At 38.5% G+C, this 22,327-nt stretch overlaps 4 protein-coding genes across 6 annotated transcripts in view; 2 read left to right on the forward strand and 2 right to left on the reverse strand.

Annotated features, from left to right (window-relative positions):
* The window catches only part of LOC124378186 (NACHT, LRR and PYD domains-containing protein 3-like), a 13,134-nt gene extending 12,103 nt beyond the window's left edge, over positions 1-1,031 (reverse strand). Inside the window, 1 exon segment of the mRNA XM_046837730.1 lies at positions 694-1,031. The gene's annotated coding sequence lies outside the window, so the exon portion shown is untranslated.
* A 482-nt stretch (positions 1,032-1,513) lies between these two features.
* On the reverse strand, positions 1,514-9,893 carry LOC124378324 (NACHT, LRR and PYD domains-containing protein 3-like). The gene is given in 12 exon segments (XM_046837918.1): positions 1,514-2,691; positions 2,915-2,961; positions 3,125-3,301; positions 3,377-3,538; positions 4,294-4,467; positions 5,868-6,041; positions 6,197-7,478; positions 7,481-7,981; positions 8,107-8,148; positions 8,562-8,717; positions 9,277-9,387; positions 9,694-9,893. Coding segments are annotated over 12 exon segments (3,396 nt in total). The 5' UTR covers positions 9,719-9,893; the 3' UTR covers positions 1,514-2,146.
* Positions 9,894-13,062: 3,169 nt separating this feature from the next.
* LOC124377989 (CMRF35-like molecule 3) lies at positions 13,063-18,067 on the forward strand. The gene is made up of 6 exons (XM_046837427.1): positions 13,063-13,191; positions 14,180-14,503; positions 16,027-16,134; positions 16,725-16,811; positions 17,314-17,345; positions 17,433-18,067. The coding sequence occupies exons 1-6, from the start codon at positions 13,152-13,154 to the stop codon at positions 17,667-17,669; spliced, it is 828 nt and encodes a 275-aa protein (XP_046693383.1). The 5' UTR covers positions 13,063-13,151; the 3' UTR covers positions 17,670-18,067.
* Positions 18,068-19,538: 1,471 nt separating this feature from the next.
* Positions 19,539-22,327, forward strand: part of LOC124377985 (CMRF35-like molecule 5) — a 28,860-nt gene continuing 26,071 nt past the window's right edge. For 2 of the 3 annotated variants that reach the window (XM_046837419.1, XM_046837421.1), the window contains exon 1: positions 19,539-19,606. In XM_046837419.1, coding sequence (XP_046693375.1) covers positions 19,567-19,606 — 40 coding nt within the window. In that variant the 5' untranslated portion in view covers positions 19,539-19,566. Of the gene's footprint in view, positions 19,607-20,374; positions 20,699-21,002; positions 21,108-21,179; positions 21,231-21,473; positions 21,573-22,278; positions 22,308-22,327 lie in introns of all 3 variants that reach the window. The other variant, XM_046837422.1, reaches the window with a different exon arrangement.

Consider the following 22,327-nt stretch of genomic DNA (forward strand, 5'->3'; position numbering starts at 1 on the left):
CTTTGACTTTGTTCACAATACCACAGGCTGCCAGTTCACTTTCTCCAAACTCACTCTTATCTCTAATTTGTCTTTTTACATCAGGTTTTCACGCAATTCTGTTTCCTCCCAGGAACTCGCATGCTCAAAGAACACGCTTACAGATGTTGTCTAACACAGGAAATGCCACCTACTAAAAAGATTCTAAAATTCATGTATTTTCTACTAATATTTTTATTCTCATTCATGTCGATTTGAATCAATTACGATGTGCAAAAACTGGGAAAAAATGCAAACTTGTGTAATTTTTATTAGAGCTTTCAGACTTTTGGGGCCGTTGTGTGTTTCATAATCTTTTACAGGTCGGGTGTGTACACAAGTACAACCCACACACACATACACACCCACCCACACTTATATTTATTTATATATATATATATATATATATATATATATATATATATATATATATATATATATATATATATAATTTTTTTACTTGTTTGTACACATCTGTACACGCATCTGTACAACTTGTTTACAAGCAGCTGCAACTAAAAACCTTGTAAACGCTAATAAAAATCCAGGATCATTCAAATAAAACATCTGTCTGTTCTGTAAAAACCGACCGATTGCATTTTCTTCTGTTTTAATCGCAGTTCTGTTTTATCAGTGGAACTTTTTCTTTCTTTCCGTTTGTTTTTTTTTACTCACCGTTCGGAAACATCCGGATCACCTGCATGCAATAATAAGATCATTTTACAAAACCAAAAACAATAAAAACCCATCCTGCATGCTGTATCAGTATCAGAGTGCAGTCCAGGAGCAGCTGTGCATTAATCACTTTAATGTTTCAAATCGAAAAAACTTACTTCCTCTAAAACAGCTGACATGACCTAAAACAAGAAGAAGTTATGAAGTATGGAAAGCCAATAGGGTCAACACACAGACACTTCCACAGCAGCGTAACTTCAACGATGAGCGTCAAACCACGATGACGCAACATCTCATGGAAAATGTGGGAGCGAATCAGGTGGACAGACCTGCAAGAAGAGAAACTTAAGTTATAGGGGAAATGAGTTTTTGTATGTTTTTATTTTTATAACGTTTTCTTCTGAACTCCTGAATTTTTTTGACCATTGTTTGAGTTGTCGCCAGATCCACTGGTTTTCATAAAAAAATTCAAATAAAAGTTAGCTAAGTGTTAAAATGTTGGATTTCTAATATAATAGTTTATATATGAGCATCTCCAGACTCTTAATGTTGGGCCATCGAGCAAATCCCTTAACCCTCAGCTGCTCAGTTGTATAAATAAAATAAAGGAATCTGCCAAATGCTACTCATTTTTTTTAAAAGAAGGAATTTCACTTCATTTATTATATGTTATTTACAGATCATTTACATATTAATTAGCATTCAAAACAGCAACATTTGACTGGATGCAGAACATGACCATTTTAATTGGCTACAGCACTGGCAAATAAAATATATATTTTTATTTATTTATCGATTTGCTTTTTTTAGCCAGACATTAATTTATTGACACATTTTCGTTTTGCTTTTTTTTAATGTAGCAACCTAAAAATAATCGGCCATCAATCACCTTTTGGAAGCAACCCACCAGCTGAGATGAAATGATTTTCACTGACTTATTTTGTTCATTGTTTATTAAACCATTTCATTTTAATTGTGTATACACTCACAGTACAGTTTATTAGGAACACATATACACACATTTATTCTTCCAGTCATGTGGCGGCAGCACGATGCATAAGATAGAGGTCAACTGGGAAAAATGGGACCTCAGTGAACGCCATTGGTGGGCTGTGGGTTGTTGCTAGATGGGTTCATGTGAATTTTGGAAACTGGGATTTTCCTACACGACAGTCTCTAAAGTTTATGTAGAAGTTATTAATGAGAGAAACTGTGGGTCAAATAATGACTCTTTAAAACCACTGTGAGCAGAAACACATCTCACTGGAGCTTATGGTGAATAAGCTACAACAGCAGATCATATCTTCTTATCACATCCTTTCATGCCACAAGCCAAGGCTACAGTCTGTACAGGAAAATTGTTTGAACAAGTTGATATTGATGGAGTAAATCCACAGAACACACAATTTAATAAAAGATCAGATCAATTCTTTATTTGATCAATTTCTTTATTTTATTCCAAATGGCACAAAGTCACAGAGCCATTTTCTACGCTGAACCCCGGATGCACTGGCTTTGTAAACTTTGTACAGAATGTGTGAATGTGTGTAAGTGTGTGTGTCTCCGGTGAGACGCTGTAAAAAGTCAGTGTTCCAGCAGCCCAGTCCAGATATACACCTATCCTGTTGGACTTGGGCATGCCGATGGTTATGCTACTTGAACCATGCTTTACGTTGTAGTATTTTTTGCTTACACTACAAAGGGCCCAGGAGACCTCGTTTGGCCCAATGCGAGCGTTCCACACTGGCAGGTCTTCCATGTTCCTCTCAATATCAGGATAAGTGACGCCAATTATGGGTGATGACCCTTCCAAAAAGACTTCCCAGTAACAGCGATGGCTCAGACTCTCATTACACAGAACTTGGCAATACAGCTGAAATCTGTCCGGGTGATCTGGGTACTGCTGCGCTTGGACTGTATATGAGACCTTCTTGTTTGCTTCAGACAGGCAGAGCTTTTTGTGGGCCGTGTTTGGGTTGAACGTGAGCTCACGGGCATCTGCAATAACAGAAAAAATGCTAAGGATAACTTACAGCCCAGTGCTCAATCTCTTATGTTTCTACTTCTAAAGCTCATTCGAAGGGACTCGTTCACTTCACACCAACAGATTCCAACATAATCAATGGTATGCTAAAGTTTGTAAAGAGAGATGTTAATTAAACATTTGTAAAAAGAAGTCTCCAGAGAAAGAAAATTTAAAGAGAAAGAGAAAGGAACTTACACTTTTTAATCCCAGCTTTCATAAATTGTCCACTTTTTGGTTCCATCCTACAGTAAGAAAGCCGGAGTTTAGAGTTACATCATGATCTAAGAAGCATTTACAACAATTTGTAACAGACCCACAGTATAGCAGTTATATTATATTATTTTAACATGTCAACAAACCAGCAGCTCTAAAGAGATGTAATGCACAAACCATCTAAAATCTTACTTGAGTGTCTCCAGTTTGCAGTTTGGATTATTCCGTAGGTCAGAGAGCAGCTGTTCTCCTCTATCTTCTGGATTATTGTAGCTCAGATCAAGATCTTTCAGGACTGATAAGGAGTTTAATCTCAGAGCCGATGCCAGAAAAGAAATGCCTTCTTTTGTCACTAAACAACCAGACAATCTAAAAAAAAGAAAAAATTGACAGCAACCTTCTGACCAGCATGGATTAGATTTTGATTATCGCTCAAAAACTAACCCCAGTGTCCGCAGTTTGCACTGTTTATTGCTGAGTCCTTCAGAAATGTGCTTCATTCCTGAATCCCACAGATCATTGTTACTCAGGTCCAACTCTCTTAAAGTGTAGAGAATGGAGGAGAGGAATGAGCAGCTCTTCTCTGTGAGGTTACACCAGCTCAGCCTGGATTTAAAACACAACCAAAAATAGAGTTCATTATTTACAGTAACGTAAAAACTCTGGATGTTGCTGAATTCAAGTAGGTCACAAAAGATCAACTTAAACATTTACCAGTGGTGGGCGGTCAGGGTCAGCAAATTCTTCTCTGCTGGCCTAAACACTGTCAGAAGAACTGACCTATATTTACAACTCAACTTCTAATATTTGTTCTATAAAATTTTATTAATTTATTCCCAACAGTTTATTCTATTCAGTTCGTAGCGTTTCTCTCAGCTGCACTGCTTCCAGTACGTGAGTGTGGATGTCAGATTTTTTTTGTCCAATCAGATTTCAGCCTTTTGTGCTGCCATGTCAATCTAATCTGCTCAGAGCCTTCAAAGTCAGTACTGCTGGCCTTTTTACCATAGAGAATATTACCAACGGGTCTGTTTCTTTAATTAATCAGACTTCATATTCGCCTCACAGGGCAGTTAGCTCACTAGCCCGAGAAAGTGTTTGTTCTCCACTTCCAGACCAGTGAATACGAGCGGTACCACTGGATTACAGCCTCTATTGTGTTTTTGTATTGTATTGATAGTTTCTATATTTGCAATGTGATAGTGCTGTATTAAGAGGTGGATTAAGTCGGAACGTCCTCACTGAAGACCCAGGTACCAAATGCAAGGCCCACCACTGCATGTACATAATGTGCCAATTGGATGCATCTTTTAGTACATCTAATAATTAAACTAATTTTGCAGTTATTTATCAACACTTGCCTCAGAACTTGTAGTTTATAAAATACATTTTCCTGTTTAGCAAAAAGCAGCTCTACTGCTGTGTCCCGGAGGTCATTGTTGCTCAGGTCCAGTTCAGTCAGAGACGATGAAATTGAGAGGAGGGCTGAAGTTAGTTCAGCACAGCTGCTTTGGGAGAAATGGCATCTTGCCAACCTTAAGACAGTGAATAAAGTTAGCATAAACGTATAGTCAAATTCATAAGGGTGGGTCATTATCATTAACAATTTTATAAATATTGATAGTAATTAAATATTTTTTTCTCAATTATATAAACTCAATGAGGTGAAGGGAAAGTGTTACAGAGCATGGAGCCATGTGAGAGAAACACTAAGCCAGCAAAAGTAATTATAAAACTACTAGTTTTAGAAAACTATTTTTTAACTGTTTATAACCTGTCTCATCTCCTCTAGGTTTCAGCACTTGTGTCCAAACCCAGTTCTGGGGAAGATTTGCTGTCATGGTGTCCTTGCCACTTGCAAAGTTTGAACAAATGCTCATCAGCATCCACCAGACTTAACACCAGGATTTCCTAGAATTGTGCTACCAGGAAATGCTACTGAGGCTGGGGATTGGCAGGTGATATAGAGCCTGGTCCAGTAGTACAGTAGCAGCCTCGACAGCCAATTCAACTATGCCACACCTCATGCATGCCAAGATGGGTCACTATATACTCCGTAAACATTCCACAATGTATTGGAGCATGATGTAGAAAAATGGGGTTGGACAAACTCATAGCAGGCAGTCAACCTACTACAGCTACTGTAAGGGGTAGCCCAGGCCATGGCTCGACAACGTCTCTTCATAAACCCACCAAAGTGCCTTAACTGGAAACTGGAAAGTCGTCTATTCTTCAACAGGTCAGCTGTGCCCCTTAACAGCTTTTCCTAACTGGCTGTCAATATTTGGTAATGCCCCCGACATGTTCTTGCTTAACTTAACCACCAGCAAAGAATGCAGTACTTCAAAGCAATTAGTAGCCTGCCCACAGAATATTGATGACTTATTGAGGTGGCTGTTCATCCAGCACTTCCTTCTGCTGTGTTGGGGCTAGCAGTCTTATTGAGATTCGCCATCTATTAGTGTTCACCCAAAACCTTCAAGATAACTGTGAGGGCGTGGATGCTAGCAGTGTAATAAAGTAGAGGGGAAATTGTAAACCTCATGGTGCTGGATGGGGAGCGATGGAAGAATAGCTCCAGTGCAGGGCAAAGGACCATCTGATGGCATCTGGGCACTGGTAAGCCCTCTCCTTATATTGCCCTTTCCCTTTTCCCTGATCTACCTGGTCTCACCTACCACCACTGCTCTCTCCACCCTTGTGTATGTCTGAAGCATTGCAGGTAACCTGGGTATTTTTAGGACCAATGCCATGTGATGGAGATGGACATGTTGGTCTGGAACCCCAATGTGCCACAAGGTGCCCCCACTTGAGCAATACATGGGTGTCCAAGGGTTTAAATACCATGCATCTGTGGAGCTGTAATCAGACCTTATTTTTACTAAAACTTCTTCTGTAGTAGTATTCCAGATTTAATCAAACACGAATTCCTCACCTTAGTATCTCCAGTTTACAATGTGGACTCTTCAGTCCATCAGAAAGCAACTTTGCTCCCTTCTCAAATCTGTAATTATCACTCAGGTCCAGTGCTCTCAGAGCAGAGTTTTCCACCTCAAGAGCTGAAGCCACGGCCTCCCAGCACTCTTCAGTGAGCTCACAACCAGCAAGCCTGACAAAACACCAAACACACTTTCAATTGCCATTTGAAAGCATTCATGTAACTGTAGGAGGATCAATGAATATTGAGTGAAGGTACATTCTAGATCACCATGACAATTTGAAAAACCAGGAGTAAAAGAGAAATGATAGAGAAATTTCTCTCACCAAGCTTTCCTGAAGCATCTAACAGCTGGGATGAGTCTTCTGTAGGCTGAATTGGATGGGTTGAATTGTTTGGGGTGGAGCTCCTCAAAAACATCCCCAGACATCAACATCAGGTAGGCCAGAGTAGAGCAGTTTGAGGAGGATAATGCTCTGTCTGGTAAACTGTCTGTACACAGATATTTCTTGATTTGCTTGTACAGGGATTCGTCTTTCAGTTCCATCAGACAGAAGAAGTGATTGATGGATGTCTCAGGGGGCAAATCAACATAATTGTTCTGCATTTGCCTGATGTACTGGATTACTTTGTTAATGCTCTTCTTGTTGAACTGTGTATCTGTAAGAATTCCTTGCAGAAGTTTCTGATTGCTCTCAAGTGAAATTCCCAACAAGAATCGAAGAAAGAGATCTAAATGACCATTCTCAGTCTCCTTGGCTTTATCAACTACCTTCTTCAGGAGAACATCCAGCTGGGTGTCTTTAGGAGGGTCTTCACTAAAGAAAAACTTTAACTCATTCATGTTTTTGTTCAGGTAGGAATTGAAAACATGGAGTGCAGCAAGAAACTCCTGAATGCTTAAATGAATGAAGCAGTAAATCTTCCTCTCATAAAGCACCGATTCTTTCTTGAAGATCTCAGCACACATCCCTGAGCACTCTGAATCAACATGGACCTCAATACCACACTCTATCAGGTCTTCTTCATAGAACATGATGTTCCCATTTATCAGCTGTTTAAACGCCAGCTTGGCCAGTTTCAGGATCATTCCTTTGTTCATCTCCAGCAGTTTCTTCACATCTCGTTCCACCTTGTCATCATACTTTTGGTTTTTGGTGTTCATCTGTATAAGCAGGAAGTGGATGTACATTTCAGTCAGTGTAGCAGGAATTTCTTCACCATTCTTTTGAACCAGCATTGCTTGAAGCACCGTAGCAGTGATCCAGCAGAAGATGGGGATGTGACACATGATGTAGAGGCTCCGAGATTTCTTAATCTGTGAGATGATCTCATTGGCTTCATTCTCATTAGTTATTCTCTTTTTAAAATACGCCTCCTTTTGCTTATCGGTGAATCCTCGCACTTCTGTAAACAAGCTCACATACTCTGAAGGGATCTGATTGGCTGCTGCTGGTCGTGAGGTGATCCAGATCAGAGCAGAAGGAAGCAGCTTTCCTTCAATCAGGTTTGTGATGAGAGCATTCACAGGAGCTTTTTCTGTTTCACTGGTCACCATACTGGTGCTGAACTCCAGTGGAAGACGACTTTCATCAAGTCCATCAAAACAAAAACAAGCTGGAGACGTTTGTATAAATCTGTATCACTGAGTTTTTTCACTTCAGGGTAGAAATCCTGCAGTAATTCATGAAGACATTTTTCATCTTTAATTAAATTAATCTCTCGGAAAGGAAGGAGGAAAATGCAGTCTATGTTCTTGTTAGCATTTCCTTCAGCCCAATCGAGTATAAACTTCTGCACAGATACAGTTTTTCCGATTCCTGCAATTCCTTTGGTGAGCACTACTCGATTATCTTCATTAAAAATCTCATTGCAGTTGATTTGTTTTTCCTGAGATTTTTGAACACTAAAAGCTTTGTCCATTTTCAGAATCTCGTGTTCTTTGTTGACTTCTTTGAATTCTCCTTCGGTGATATACAGCTGCGTGTAGACCTTCTTCAGAAGTCTTTTAGTATCCGCATTCTTTTTGCCTTCAAAAATGCACTCGATTTTCTTCTTCATGCCAGCTTTGTGATTCACCAGAAATCTCTGTAGATCATCTGCAGACATGTCTGTGTGGCACAAAAGAACAGAAGGAGCTTCAGCAAGACGATGTCAAAGGACATGAAGATGTGGATTTGTGTGTTGATATTTTAAAATACATCTTAAAATATGTATAAATTTTAAAAAATCTCACTTTTTCCCAAATTTTTCATTTCCCATTCGGGTCGCAAAGCTTCTGGAGACATAGAAAAAATATTGAAATGAAGAACAGAATGACAGAAGGCTCAATGTTTCTCCTCTTGTGCTGCTTAATATGTTAAACATCAACCACTGTGAAAGGTCACGCTACACACTCGTACCAATACACAATCATATGATTCAACACAATAGTGAAAAGCATCAAACTACAAGGCAGCATTTTACATTTTCACCATCATTATTGCATTTATCTTCTCTGCATTTCTAGCTAACTTTATTTACATTCCAGATAAAACTGTTCAGTTTGCACTTCAACACTATCACTCTCTCGGCCTGTGATCTGAGCTGAGCTGAAAGTCAAATGAAATGAAATGACAACAGATGCAGAACTGTTGTCAAACATTCTCCAATTAGTGTGAGAGCAAATTAATATAAAAACATTTTCCATACGAGTGGAAGCAGTGCTGGCTGTGCTGTTGAGGAGAACATGATCGGAGAAGGTGTTGTTTAAGAGCGCAGGAACGTAAACGTTACTCCCATTTTCAGCGTTTACCACAACACGGATTCCAGCAGGGGGAGCAGCAGGAGACTGGGCTGGAGCTGGGTCTAAAATAACAATAATCATAATAGAGAACATTTAAAGTAACGCCGAGAAGTGGATCTCGAATAAATTAATCATTATCAGTAAATACAGTGGTCTCTGCGGGTTTCCGGAACTCGTAAGGGTCTTAGAGCGTAACCCCTACAAATTCTGAAAACCAGCAAATTTTGGATGCACCCCTGCAGCCCCTATGGTACATTAGTGAATTCATCTAGACATTACGTCATTGTTCATACGATAACGTGTTTTAAAAAACATTTTAGTTAAAAAATTCCTAACGTTCCTTAACATTCGGTCCGATTCCACAACTTGCTGTTAGTCAGATTCCAAATGAGAACCCGCAAACTTTCTGAGCCGTTTCAGGAAGTTACAGTTAAAAGACATTCTGCTGTTTCCCAAGCTGATAACAATGGACAGATAAGAAACAAACAAACGCTGTAAAAATCTTCATGTTTTATGGTGCAATAACTTGTGCTACACGGTTTCCCCTGTAGGTCAGAGGTGCAGTGACGATACACACAGAAATACAGGAAGGAAGTAGACAAAATGCTCATGTTACAGTACCACAAACATGTCGAGAGCTTCTGGTGCAGGTCCCTGATCTCTTTTTCCAGATCCAAACTAAGCAAATGATCACCAGGTGAAGGAACAGCAGCTCGACATCATTTTCACTCACTGAGGAATGAGACAAATATATGTACATATATAACCACACACACACACACACACACACACACACACACACACACACACACACACATATATATATATATATATATATATATATATATATAGAGAGAGAGAGAGAGAGAGAGAGAGAGAGAGAGCTGCTGTACATACACAGATCCAGATGTGCTGACTCTGAACATCTGGACGTCTGTGTGTCCAGTCAATAAACACTTTATTTTTTATAAACCTATATTCTGATTTTGAACACATTCCACTTCTCTAGTAATTCTTTCTTTTTTCTATTTAACTCACAGGTTGGAAACATCCCTCCTTCCATCCATTACATGATACATGTATTTATTTGACAGGATCTTGCTGTAGTCGGTATCTGAGAGTCATAACGCAGGTTAAAGAACAGAATCAGGAGGTTAATCATCTCGGAGTTCTCGATTTCATGTTTACGGCAAAATAAAAGAACGTTTGACTGCTGACATCCACAAAATGAAACTAAAACTAACGCAACTCAAAGCGAAAGTGCTGAGATGTGGAAAGCCAACGGGTCAATATCAGGGGCTATTCGGATGAGATGGAAAGCCACAGGGGTTCTCACCGTTTATTTTCATTTGTGGGATTTTTTTTTTCTTAAGCTCAGGGAAGAATATATTGTTATTTAGAAGTGATTGGTCCAAAGCAGTGTTTCAGAAATACATTGATTCTGGACATATGAAGGTGGAGAGAAAAAAGTCTGAGACTCTATGAGAAAGAATCATTGAGAGGAACCAGATTGAAATCGATCCTCATCCTCAACACCAGACAATTTCATTATTAATCAGTTCCTTCTGTAACTGAACTACATGGTCAAAAAACTGATATAGTTTTTTAGTAGAATTCTTAAGATGTCCATGTGGGAACATCTTCAGCAGCAGCAAGGGGTCAACAAGTGATGAGAACTCTATCCAGAAATGCACCAGGATCGATCAGGTCTGGAGAAAAGAAAGGACGGGACAGGATTACTGGTATCACAGGAGTAGCATCTCTTCCTTAATACTCTAGAGGGCAGTAGAGTCCCTTTATCAAAGATCATTCCACAATGGCAGGAGGTGTGTATGTAGGATGTGTGATGATCACAGATGGCAATCTATGCATTTCACATCTAGATCCTCAGTGGTGTCCTACTGTCCGATTTGAAATGTTTCTGTGCAAATTTGCAATGCAAAAGTTTTAACTATTCATGAAAAAGTTTAAAAACTGTTTTGAACTGTTTTGGTCGACCTTTTCTCACGACGTCCAGCTTTTCATGAAAAGCCAGTTTTGAAAATATTTGCGCTTGTGCAGGTCGCTACAGTTTGGACACTGGACCTCCTGGAGTGTTTAAAGGCTCTGGCATGGAGAAGCTGGTGTTGGATCTGTGATGATCATAGATGTTGAGCTATTTTATGAGTTGCTCAGTAGCTCCTAGTTTTATAACCACAATGACTGTAAAAGACTGTAGAAAGAACATTACTCAATCACACACTCCAGTGCTCATGTTAGTTCTCACTCTCCAGTGTTCTATAGTGTTTAAAGCAGGAGTCACCAACGTAGTGCCCGCGGGCACCAGGTCGCCCGCAAGGACCACATGAGTCGCCCGCAAGTCTTTTCTAAAAATATCTGTTTCATACCTTGTCAAATCATTGTTGATAATTATTGTGAGACATCATTAACATGATCAGTGTCTTCACATAGATCAGGGGTGTCAAACTCAGTGTCAAATCCAAACCGACGTACAATTATATCTGGCCCGCGAGATGATTTTATAAAGATGTATTATTATTGTTATTAATGTCCCGGCGATATGAAGCGCTGATAACACAAACTACAGATCCCATAATGCATCGCTTCAGCTGCCTTACCGAACGCGAGGTGAACTGGGAACATTCCAGCATCAATCAAGTCGAGCTTCTGTTGATGTATTTAACTCTATTGTACAGTTATTGTGAAACAGCGCCTCACAGTGGCGAAGAGAAAAGTTGACTCTGAGTAGATGTTTACTGACACTGCTGGTAAACACGCGTGTGTGTGTGTGTGTGTGTGTGTGTGTGTGTGTGTGTGTGTGTGTGTGTGTGTGTGTTATTAGTGGAGTGAATGTGGCTGTAATTAAGGAAATTAATCTGAGACAGAACTACGAGACAAAACATCAGGAGAAGCTGAAGAACCTGAATGCAGAGCAGAAGATACAGAAAGTAGAAGAGTTAAAGAAGAATCTGACATTTCAGCAGATGTTTTTCACCAGAGCAAAATCACAAAGTGAAGCTGGTGTGAAAACAGAGGAGAAATCAGAGTCTCATCAGCCGGTTATTTACTGAGGGAGAGTTTCTGAAGAGCTGCATGATGAAGCTGTGAGACGTCTGGTGTTCCACAGGAGATATTTTTATGGAGAGCAAAATATTTTAAGTGATTTAAAGTTTAAGATTATTATTTATAAAATGGCATAAGAGCAAAGAAATCTGATTGTTTTGATTTGTTGTGATTTTAACGTTTACTTAAAAGCACAATTTTTATTGATTTGTTCAGGGTTTTTTTTGCAGCATGTTCATATTTCTAAGTTGTATAGTTTGACAGGAGATATTTTTATGGAGAGCAATTTATTTAAAGTTTAAGTTTAATTTATTCTGGAATAATATTCCTGTCTGTATTTATTCATATTTATGTTCAAAAACATTGTTATAGTGTGTTCAGCCCGCAATCTAAAGTGTGCTTCGAGTTTTGGCCCCCGTGCAATTGAGTTTGACCCCCTGATATAGATGAATATCATTAATTATTAATAATAACATTTAATTAAAGGTAAATTGAGCAAATGTGTTATTTCAGAAGTGTGTATTAAACTGGTAGCCCTTCACATTAATTGGTACTCAAGAAGTAGCTCTCGATGTCAAAAAGGTTGGTGACCCCTGGTTTAAAGACTATAATCACACTCTTGATGTCACCCAAATGAGGATGAGGTTCCCCTTTTGAGTCTGGTTCCTCTCAAGGTTTCTTCCTCATAACATCTACAGGAGTTTTTCCTTCACCACAGTCTCCATGGTGCTCATCAGGGATAAACACACATCGTTCACCTTCACTGTTAAATTGTGTAAAGCTGCTTTGAGACGATGTGTGTTGTGAAAAGCGCAATAGAAGTAAACCTGACTTACTGGCCCTGAACTTTCTATTCCTCAAGGAAATGAGTGGTGAGGTTCACACACGTGTACATGTTTTTCAGAATGAGTGTTTTCTGTTGCAGTGACAGAAAGCATAAAGGATGAGAGACTGGAGGTTCAGGAAGTAGGATGAGACATCAACTCTAATTCAATCGTTTTTTTTGTTGTTTGAGAACCTGTCACATTCCTCCCATTCCTTCTTCTCCGAGCCAGCGGATCTTCTCAGACACAAAAAATCCAAACAATGTTGCGAAGCACTAAACGCTACGCCGTGACATCCGGCAAATTCCACAGCACTGAAGAAGGGTGACGTTTAAGAAAGTAGTACGCAACAAGAAACCACTGTTTCTCAGTTTAGTTTTTAGAAATGTTACTTTCATTTGTAAAACATTTTCACAAGAATATTACTCAACATTTCATACTTCCTGGGTGTTTTTCAGCCTACTCTTACTCTTAAAAGTGGAAGTGGACTGCAAAAAATAATACAAACGCTGCATAGTCATAGAGGCAGAGGCACGGCGGACATGTAGGACTAGGAAACATCTATCAGAACGTTGGGTTTTTATATTTATTTTATATTCTGCATTTAGAATGAAGATGCTTCTCATCTTCACCTTCAGCCAGATTATAGGTAAGTAAAAGCACTTACTCAGCATTACACCAGTGTAGTTTCTCAAATGCTCCAATCTGATTGGTCAAAAAAAAAAAAGAAACTGTAATTATTTTATTTACAAATGTAATCAACATATAACGAACACATGAATGCTCTAATGTGGAGCATGAACACATGGTCCACATGGGCTGGAGTGGAAGATCTGCCGCAGAGCTTCAACCCTGTTGAGAAAGAATTGGAAAATTTATTGGCGATTACAGAATATAATGTCATTTAGAAATAATTTTTGACCCCAATTTAAGATAAACATAACAAATAAGCAGCAAGAAACAATAAGATTAAATATTTTGATTTTGACCAAAAAACTAATTACTTTGGGAAGATTTCCAGCCTGCTGTTAAAAACCATATAAAGATGATCAGCTATAATAAACTGATTTGTAATGATTATTTCAGAACAGTGCCTCTTACCAAGGGCTGGAATATTAGCCACCTTGTGAAGAGTCAGTTTTTAAACTGGATGTGTTGGAAAAATGTGCACAAGTCTAAGAATCTCAGCGATTTTGATACGTGGACAAATTAAAAGCTTCCTCAAAACACCAGGTCTTGTGAGGTTCATCCTGGTTTGCAGGGGTTAGAACCTATTACAAAAATGACCTAATAAAGAACAGGAAAACCTCGAGAGCCCTAATGATCTTGTCCTCTCCAGCTGAATATCATTTCCTACACATTCACACTGGAAAATTCTTTAGCAATGGTTTAAAAAACAGGGCAAAAGTTCAGGATTTTAAGGATCTGCTGCTAATATTTGGTTGCCTGATACGACCAGAGGTCATGTAACGTCCAGGTCTTGATGGTTCAGATCTGTTTTAATGAAACTACTGTATGTAAAATATTAATCAGGTGGTTAGTGTTGTGGCTGATCAGTGAATGTGTTGAGTTTCATGGTTTTTATGTTGCACCATCGTCCTGGATCTTATTTCATTCCACTGTATTTCATTCTCCAGCTGGATCTGATGCTGTAACTACAGTAACTGGATACAGAGGAAGATCAGTTCAGATTAAATGTCACTATGAATCTGGATATGAAGATTACAACAAGTATCTCTGCAGAGGTGACTGTTGGCTTGGAAACAAAGATGTTCCTGTTCAGTCTGGACCTCCTGCTGAAGACACCAGATTCTCTCTGTACGACGACACAACAGCCAAAATCTTCACCATCACCATCACTGATCTGAGAGCAGAGGATGCAAACACTTACTGGTGTGGGATACAGCGGTTTGTGCCATTTAGAGATATTTACACAAAGCTTCAACTGCTGGTTGAAATGGGTGAGTGTTTCACAGAGGAGACTGAAAGAATCTCACACAATAATGAATTGATTATAAACACATTGTGATTAAAACAGATTAATGAACTGTCCAGCTGGAAACAAGCTAATCTTGTAATGTAAACCTCTGATGATCACCTTCAAGTCACGTTTGTTATTGTTATTGCAAATTGATATGCAAAAAAAAAAATATATATAAATAAATAAATCCAAATGGGGCGACATTTTAAACTTTAAACTTCATTTACATTTAAGGCCACGAAAAAATTATTTTGAATCACTAAACATTTGTTTTACTGCTGCGCCAAGTCTCAAATCAAGCACCAAAATGCACCATGACGTGCACGTCCAGCAAATAAAACCGTCCGTGTGGAAACATAGCGAAAGTTCCGTTTGGTGTCCTGATGATTTAGAACATCGTAATTACTTTAAAACATCTACAACAATATTTTTACTGCCCCGTCATCTGAAATGTAAACAGCCTCGTCTGTTTGAGCAACAGGCTCACTGCGAAGAAAGAGAAGTAATGGGGCCTTGTGGGTTTTTAATGTTCTTTTTTTTCCATGTGTTCAAAAACATGAAGAAAAACGTCTATGTTCTTTATGCTCAATGATGAGTTTGGTTTCAGTAATAATAAACATACATTTGCACAAAGCATCCGTATTTATCCATAAACATGTTAATGAGAATGTTAAAAATGTGAAAAGTAATAATTTAAGATACATGTAGAACAGATAAAAATTGAGTAATTAAGTTGTGATTCATTATTAATTAACATTATTAATTAACATGTGATTGAATGATTAATCAAACAACAGCCCTAATTTATTATATATATATCCAGGTCATAAGTTTGGTTAAGTTTTGAGCATCGCATTCCATATTTAGTAGCACTTTGTTCTTCTAATTCTCCACTCTTCTGGGAAGATGTTCTACTAGATTTTGGAGTGTGCTTATGGATATTTGTGTTCATCAGTCACAAGTGTGTTAGTAAAGGCAGGTACTGATGTAGGTGAGGAGACCTGGGGTGCAGTCAGGGTTCACATTCATCCCAAAGGTGTTCAGTTGGGATGAGATCAGAGCTCTATAGCAGCAAGATCTTCCTCTCCAAAGCATGTAAACCAGATCTTCACGGAGCTCATTTTGTGCACAGGGACATCACCATGCTGGAACAGGTTTGGGTTTCCAAGTTCAAGTGAATGCACAAATTTTATTATAGCGCCATCTAAAGACGTCCTGTACAATTGAGTGCCACCAGTTTTGTGGTAACAGTTTGGAAAATAAGCACATATCGCAGGAAAAGGCAGGTGTCCCAATACTTTTGGTAAACATAGTGTATATGAAAATTCATAGGTTCATAAATTGTGTAGGGAAAATGTGTGTGGCTAAATATAGATCAGCTACGCATAAAGGCACAATGGCTTTTATCAAGATGCACGTAAGTAAATCAGCTAAGCGATGAAGTGTGTACTCTCTGGAAAGGAGAACCTGGATTAGAGCTTGATCCTGTTTCTATTTCCTCAGATGACCCTGCCATCAGTACGGTCTCACAGTCCACACACACCACACAATCTGCTTCAACACTTACTGTGAGACCCCCAGTGCATGCTAACACCACCCCCCAAGCTCTAGGTATGGACTTTTCCACTGAGCTCTTCTTTATCGTATTTCTGACATGTCATTCATCATGTATAATTTTTTTCAGCTTAATTAGTAAACAAGATTCTTCCGATGTAGGATACGTCACTGTCCTGCTCAGCACTTCAGTGTTTTTAAATAGTCTTTATTTGCATCCTCAATGAGTAACAATGATGTCACAGAATGGCACATTCCAAGAAAATGTAAAAAAAAATAATAAAAAAAAAAAACACGTCAATGATCTTTTTAAAAGGTTTTGACACGAAGGCTGTGGTTTGTAAGTTAATAGGAAGTGCACATTTCGCAAAAAAAAACCACTTCACACTTCTCTAATCGAAGGTTACAAATTAGTTTCATAGTTTGTTTCTAACATTATTAATGGCTTTCAGTGTGAAAACTTTCTATGCATCGCACAGTGTCAGGTGCTGCTTCTCCTTACCTAATCCACCTTCTTCTTCTACACACTTCCACTACATTCTCCATGGATTTCCTGTTACATGACATGCTTTGATGTGGTTTCAAATATAAATTTTTTTAAAAATGTTTATATCCTAATGTTAAAGATGTTTCAACAAATGTTAAAGGTGTGGCTACCTACCCCCTGATCAGTACATGTGCAGTGGTGTTGGCTGTTGGTGTGTTCATAGCAATCTACAGAAGAAACCGCTCAGGTAAATCCAGCTTTAATGTGTGTTTTTCAGATTTATTTATTATGATTTTCTAAATTCATTACGGGTCGCTTCACTGTTACTCACATGCTCATGGAAACAATTTTGTAAGGCAGTTATTCAGTGACTTGAATGTAACTCGTCATTTTGATGAAGCTACAAATTGGTCATGAGAGAAATCCACCCTGCTGTAGCTCCACTGTATTCTACAGGACAAACGTGTATGACTATGTGGTGTTTGCATTTAGTCCCACAAAAAGCCGACATCATCTAGTTTGTGGTTTGTGAGGACATTTTTTCAGCTGCTTATACAAAACTAATAAGAAATGACACGAGAAATCATCCTAAAGGTCCTAATCTCAGAGCTACACTTCGAAATCATCAATATCGCAATACATGCATACATACATTGTGTTTACATATTTAACTGCACTTTGACAGATTGTATTGTTTATGCATTTTGGATGAACTTTCACACTTTGTTGCATTTCTCATCTCCTTGCAGGCTCTGTAACAGTGATGCAACCTTCCACTGAGGTACGAGGCAGTGATGTGCATCAGGGATTATTTTTCACAAGCAGTTAACTTGCAAAATATTTGAAAGATTTTTGCTTTCCGTTTCAGACAAATGAAGATAATGAAAGTGACCGATATGTTCTTCCTCCCCAAGCAAGAGAAATGCAAAATATACCTGAATCCATCTATCAGAATACAGACCGAACCACTAACCAATCAGATTCACTCTACCAGAGTCTGACCTTCACTATTAACCAATCAGACTCAGTCTACCAGACTCTGCCCTTTAAAAATAACCAACCAGAGTCATTCTACCAGTGTCCAACCTCTATTACTAAGCAATAAGACTTCTACCAGAGCCGACCAGAGTCTGACCTTCACTAATAGCCAACAAGATTCAGGAGACCACGCTTGACCATACAAGAGAAATGGTTGTTACTTTCACAATGATTATTGTTATTTGTTTTTTTGTCTGTTTTTTGGCTTTTTGCCTGGACTGGAAATGACTTTTAATCTTTTTGTGAATACTTTTTAACATGTTCATAATAAAAACTCTGTTCCGTTCCTCAACTTGCACTGGCCATGCGCCTAACAAGGCTGTAGATAAGTTCTGGTGTTTGAATATAAGCTTATTTTGTTATTTATTTTTACTTTAAATGTAAAACTTTTGACCGTCTCCATTGTATATTACAAAGAGATACTACACGTCTTTAAAGATAAGAATAAAGAAGATGATAAATTCACTGTGTGTATTCGTGACTTTATTACTTTTCAGTAATAATGCAGGTTTTTTTTTTTTACTTCGAATTGATTTTATGATATTTTGTTTGCTAGTTTCAGCAGTCCAACTGCTGGTCCTCGAACAAATACACTGTTTTTGAGCAGATTTTTTTGCCATCTGATATCAGACATCTCTTATGTTTCTAAAATATATTGACTGTATATGCAACATAAAAATATATGCAACATTCTTCTGAAACCAATTCCATCAATATAGTCCTATAATGTACAATTATATTTCCAAAAGTATTGGGACACCTGACTTTTCCTGCCATTTGAGGTTACAAACTGAAACCCCAAAGCAGAAGACACAAAGTCGTACAGGACGTCTTTGGATGTGGTAAAATACAATGTTGTGTTCATTTGAACTTAAAAACCCAAACCTGTTCCAGCATGACAATGTCTCTGTGCTCAAAGCCAGCTCCAAGAAGATATGCTTTAGATGGTTTGGAGTGGAAGATTTCAAATGACTGTATAAGACTGTAGAAGGAACATCACTCATAATCACACAGTACTCATGTTAGTTCTCTCTCTCCAGTGTTCTGTATTATTGAAAGATTTATGATCAAACTCTTGATGTCACCCAAATGAGGATGGGTTCCCCTTTTGAGTCTGGTTCCTCTCAAGGTTTCTTCCTCATAACATCTAAGGGAGTTTTTCCTTGCCACAGTCACCATGGCTGCTCATCAGGAATAAAAACACATCATTCACCTTTACTGTTGATTTCTGTAAAGCTGCTTTGAGACAATGTCTGTTGTGAAAAGCGCTATAGAAATAAACTTGACATCTTCAGGAGGGCCTGATACCGCACCAGGTAGATGCCAGTTAGTGTCTTCAGGATTTCTGTGAGTGTAAAGAACTCCAGAATGGCAAATCTTTTCCTGATTTCCTGGATTTTGTCATCAGTGTGGTGCAATACTTTATGGAACAGACTGGAACTGAGGAAACATGTAGTGTATGATAATAGTGGGCTATAAATACATATCTACATTAGATCAAAACATTCACACACAAATTTCCCTCTCTCACTCACATTCCCCTCAACCACAACAACCACCACACAGACCAACTCAACCACACGATTAGTCGACACAGTAATGGTTTTCTATGGATGAAGAACATCACTTTTATGTAAAGTTCTGAGGTTTGTATGATTATGTGGAGGTGTTTTCTTACATAAAAGCTTAACATATAACAGCGAGGTGAAGATGTAAGGTATGGGGTGGTCTGTGCACATCTCAGAAATAGCCCAGTTAGCAGGAAGTATATGTAGGTCACTCAGATGAACGTAAATATGTGTACACAGGGGCAGTGCTACTTACCTCACTATCGGATTTTCTGAGTGACTTTCTGATACTCGGTTAAAAGTGGAAGTGAAAAGTGACATTTCTATTAAAGTCAGTGCGAAGTGAGAAACATTCAGAGTGTCCAAAATTACCGTGTTTTGTGTTCTGGACTTAGAATGAAGATCCTCTTCATCTTCACCGTCTGCCTGAATATAGGTGAGTGCAAGAATGTTCATGTTCAAGTGACTGACTTATTAGGTACAACTTTACTGGCAAAGTCAATACAAATACGGTGACAATGAATTGCAATTAGCAAGTATGTATTAAATATAGCACTTTTAGGGGAAGTTAAAAGATTTAGAAAATGTACTGATTAATATCTATACTAGGTGAGAAACCATCCTTAACTCCACGCTATGTGCTTTAGGATCAGGGCTGATACTTTATACTGATACTGAACCTCTGGTTCACCTGGTTCCTGTTGTTAATATTAGTATTATCTATCGAGTACAGCAGAAAAAAGAACTCGTGTTGCATGACGTATGATATCGAATGTCAGTCTGAGTGTTATTCAAAATGAAGATCTTGCAGAAATGTGCAGTGCCTGTGTAAAGTGTGGAAACACCTAATCATTTATGGTTTTCGAGAAACACATGCATGTTTCTTTTATTTCTATTCACCAATATTAGGTAATTTAGCAACCTCAAAACATGAACGTTTTGCTAAAATCTTCTCTCCTGTGTTCCTGGTCTCACAGAAGTTCATCTGTTAGAGACAAAAATGTCACATTTGCACTTACAGTATGTGTTTTTGCTTTTTACTGAGAAACAAAAGAAAAAATAAACATGTCTCAAAAACCATAAAAGACTCAGTGTTTCCACACTTTTAACAGTCATTTGTACTTGGCTCTTCTCTTATACATCCTGGATATGGAGCTTCATTTTGGATTTACCTCTTTGTTCTGAATAATAATTCATTCTCCAGCTGGATCTGATGCTGTAACTACAGTAACTGGATACAGAGGAAGATCAGTTCAGATTAAATGTCACTATGAATCTGGATATGAAAAGAACAACAAGTATCTCTGCAGAGGTGAATGTCCCCATTGGCCTGCAACCAAAGAGATTCCTGTTCAGTCTGGATCTCCTGCTGAAGACACCAGATTCTCTCTGTATGACAACACAACAGCCAAAATCTTCACCATCACCATCACTGATCTGAGAGCAGAGGATGCAAACACTTACTGGTGTGTGGTAGAGCAGACAGGGCCTAATATTTACACAGAGCTTCAACTGCTGGTTGAAATGGGTGAGTGTTACACAGAGGAGACTGAAAGAATCTCACACAATAATTCATCGATTATAAAGTATTAAGGTGATTTAGGCAGATTGCTATTGGAAACAAACTCATGCTGCTTAATTTCTATGGAATCATCATTTAAAAGTTTCCCAATCATCAACACATCAACACAAACATAATAAAATCGTTCTTTTTTTATATCTAGCCAAAAAAAAGGTAAATGAGTCTCAAATTGTTGATCATGCACCTAGAAACTGTAAAATGGAAACTGAAAAGAAGAACCTGGATTGTAGCTTGTTTTCTATTCTCTCAGATGATCCTGCCAGCAGTACTGTCTCACAGTCCACACACACCACATACTCTGCTACAACACATATCACGAGTCCATCAGTGGATTCTGAGACTCCTCCAGCTACAGGTAAGAACTTTTCCCCTGAGCTCTACTTTATTATATTTGTGCCATGTCAATAATCATGTCTCCTTTCTTCAGCTAATCTGTTAAACACGGTTCAACAGCAAACCACCGCTCCCTCGTACGATGGTATGTAGACCTGCATCTACACTGTAAACGAGTCCAAGACAAAACTGTCCAGGCAGAACACACCAGCACTCACCTTTTCAACTACACCGTTTGCAAAGTGCTTCACACTTCCCCTAACCACAGGGTCCGAGCTCCTTTTATACATCATTAATAGCCGCCAATCAAAACCTGCAGTGCACTATATCATCATTTAGATGTCTGTCCTAACAAATCTCACATGCCTACATTTTTTGTCTGGTACAGATGTTCCAGGTGTGTGTACCTACATCCTGATCAGTACAGGTGTGTTGGTGTTCACTGTTGGTGTGATTGCAGCAATTTACTTCAATAGAAAATGTCAAGGTAAAAAATCTTGATTTATTTGTTACCTCATGATCACCTGCTTCATTGTCATTGTAGCCAAAATTGAAGACAAAAGTAATACACCTCTGGATCTTTCACCTTCACTAATTATACACACAGTGACTGCTGGGTTAATATCGAGCAGAAGGTGGTTGGGTAGAATCCATATGCGATTTATTGGAGAAGCACAAAGTGATAGAATCCAAAACAATAACCAAAAAGTAGATCCATCAACTGAATACAGTCAGTGAGGCAAACAAATCCAATACACCAGACTCTGATAAATCATAGTTACAAAGTGGTTCAATATTTTAGTGAGAGCTCCCTCTGGTGGAGTGGTAGAGAACTCTTTGCTGGTCTGAGCGGGACTTGATATTAGCTAAACTACAGTCTGGGCTAGCGCTAGCCTCGTACCTTCAGAGAAAGGTTGGGGGCTTGGGGGTTGTTTCATTGTAGGCCTTTCAGTATATGAGTTGCTCTTGGTTTAATGTCGAAACATGTCATTGTGTGGTTGTATATAAAACAAATCACACAATGCCATGTTTTGACATTAAACAGAACAGTTTCTGAAAAGTTTCAGATTTCAAAAGTTTCAACATTTCAGAGTTCCCGCAATAAAACTGTCCACACATTTGAAGCTGATATTCATCTTTCTAATTTTAGTACTTTATTTCAAATATTTCTTGCTTTTCTCATCACTTTTCAGGCTCTGACGCTGCGGCACAATTCAATGAGGTACGAACCAAAGATTTGCT

Source organism: Silurus meridionalis, chromosome 24, assembly GCF_014805685.1.
Source record: "Silurus meridionalis isolate SWU-2019-XX chromosome 24, ASM1480568v1, whole genome shotgun sequence".
Lineage (NCBI taxonomy): Eukaryota > Metazoa > Chordata > Actinopteri > Siluriformes > Siluridae > Silurus > Silurus meridionalis.

Bases quoted from the DNA above. Each gene is read 5' to 3' on its own strand.
- LOC124377989 (XM_046837427.1), top strand. From the start codon at position 13,152: ATGAAGATGCTTCTCATCTTCACCTTCAGCCAGATTATAG. The intron at 16,135-16,724 runs GTATGGACTTTT...CAAATGTTAAAG, and splicing joins CACCACCCCCCAAGCTCTAG to GTGTGGCTACCTACCCCCTG. The intron at 17,346-17,432 runs GTACGAGGCAGT...TTTCCGTTTCAG, and splicing joins TGATGCAACCTTCCACTGAG to ACAAATGAAGATAATGAAAG.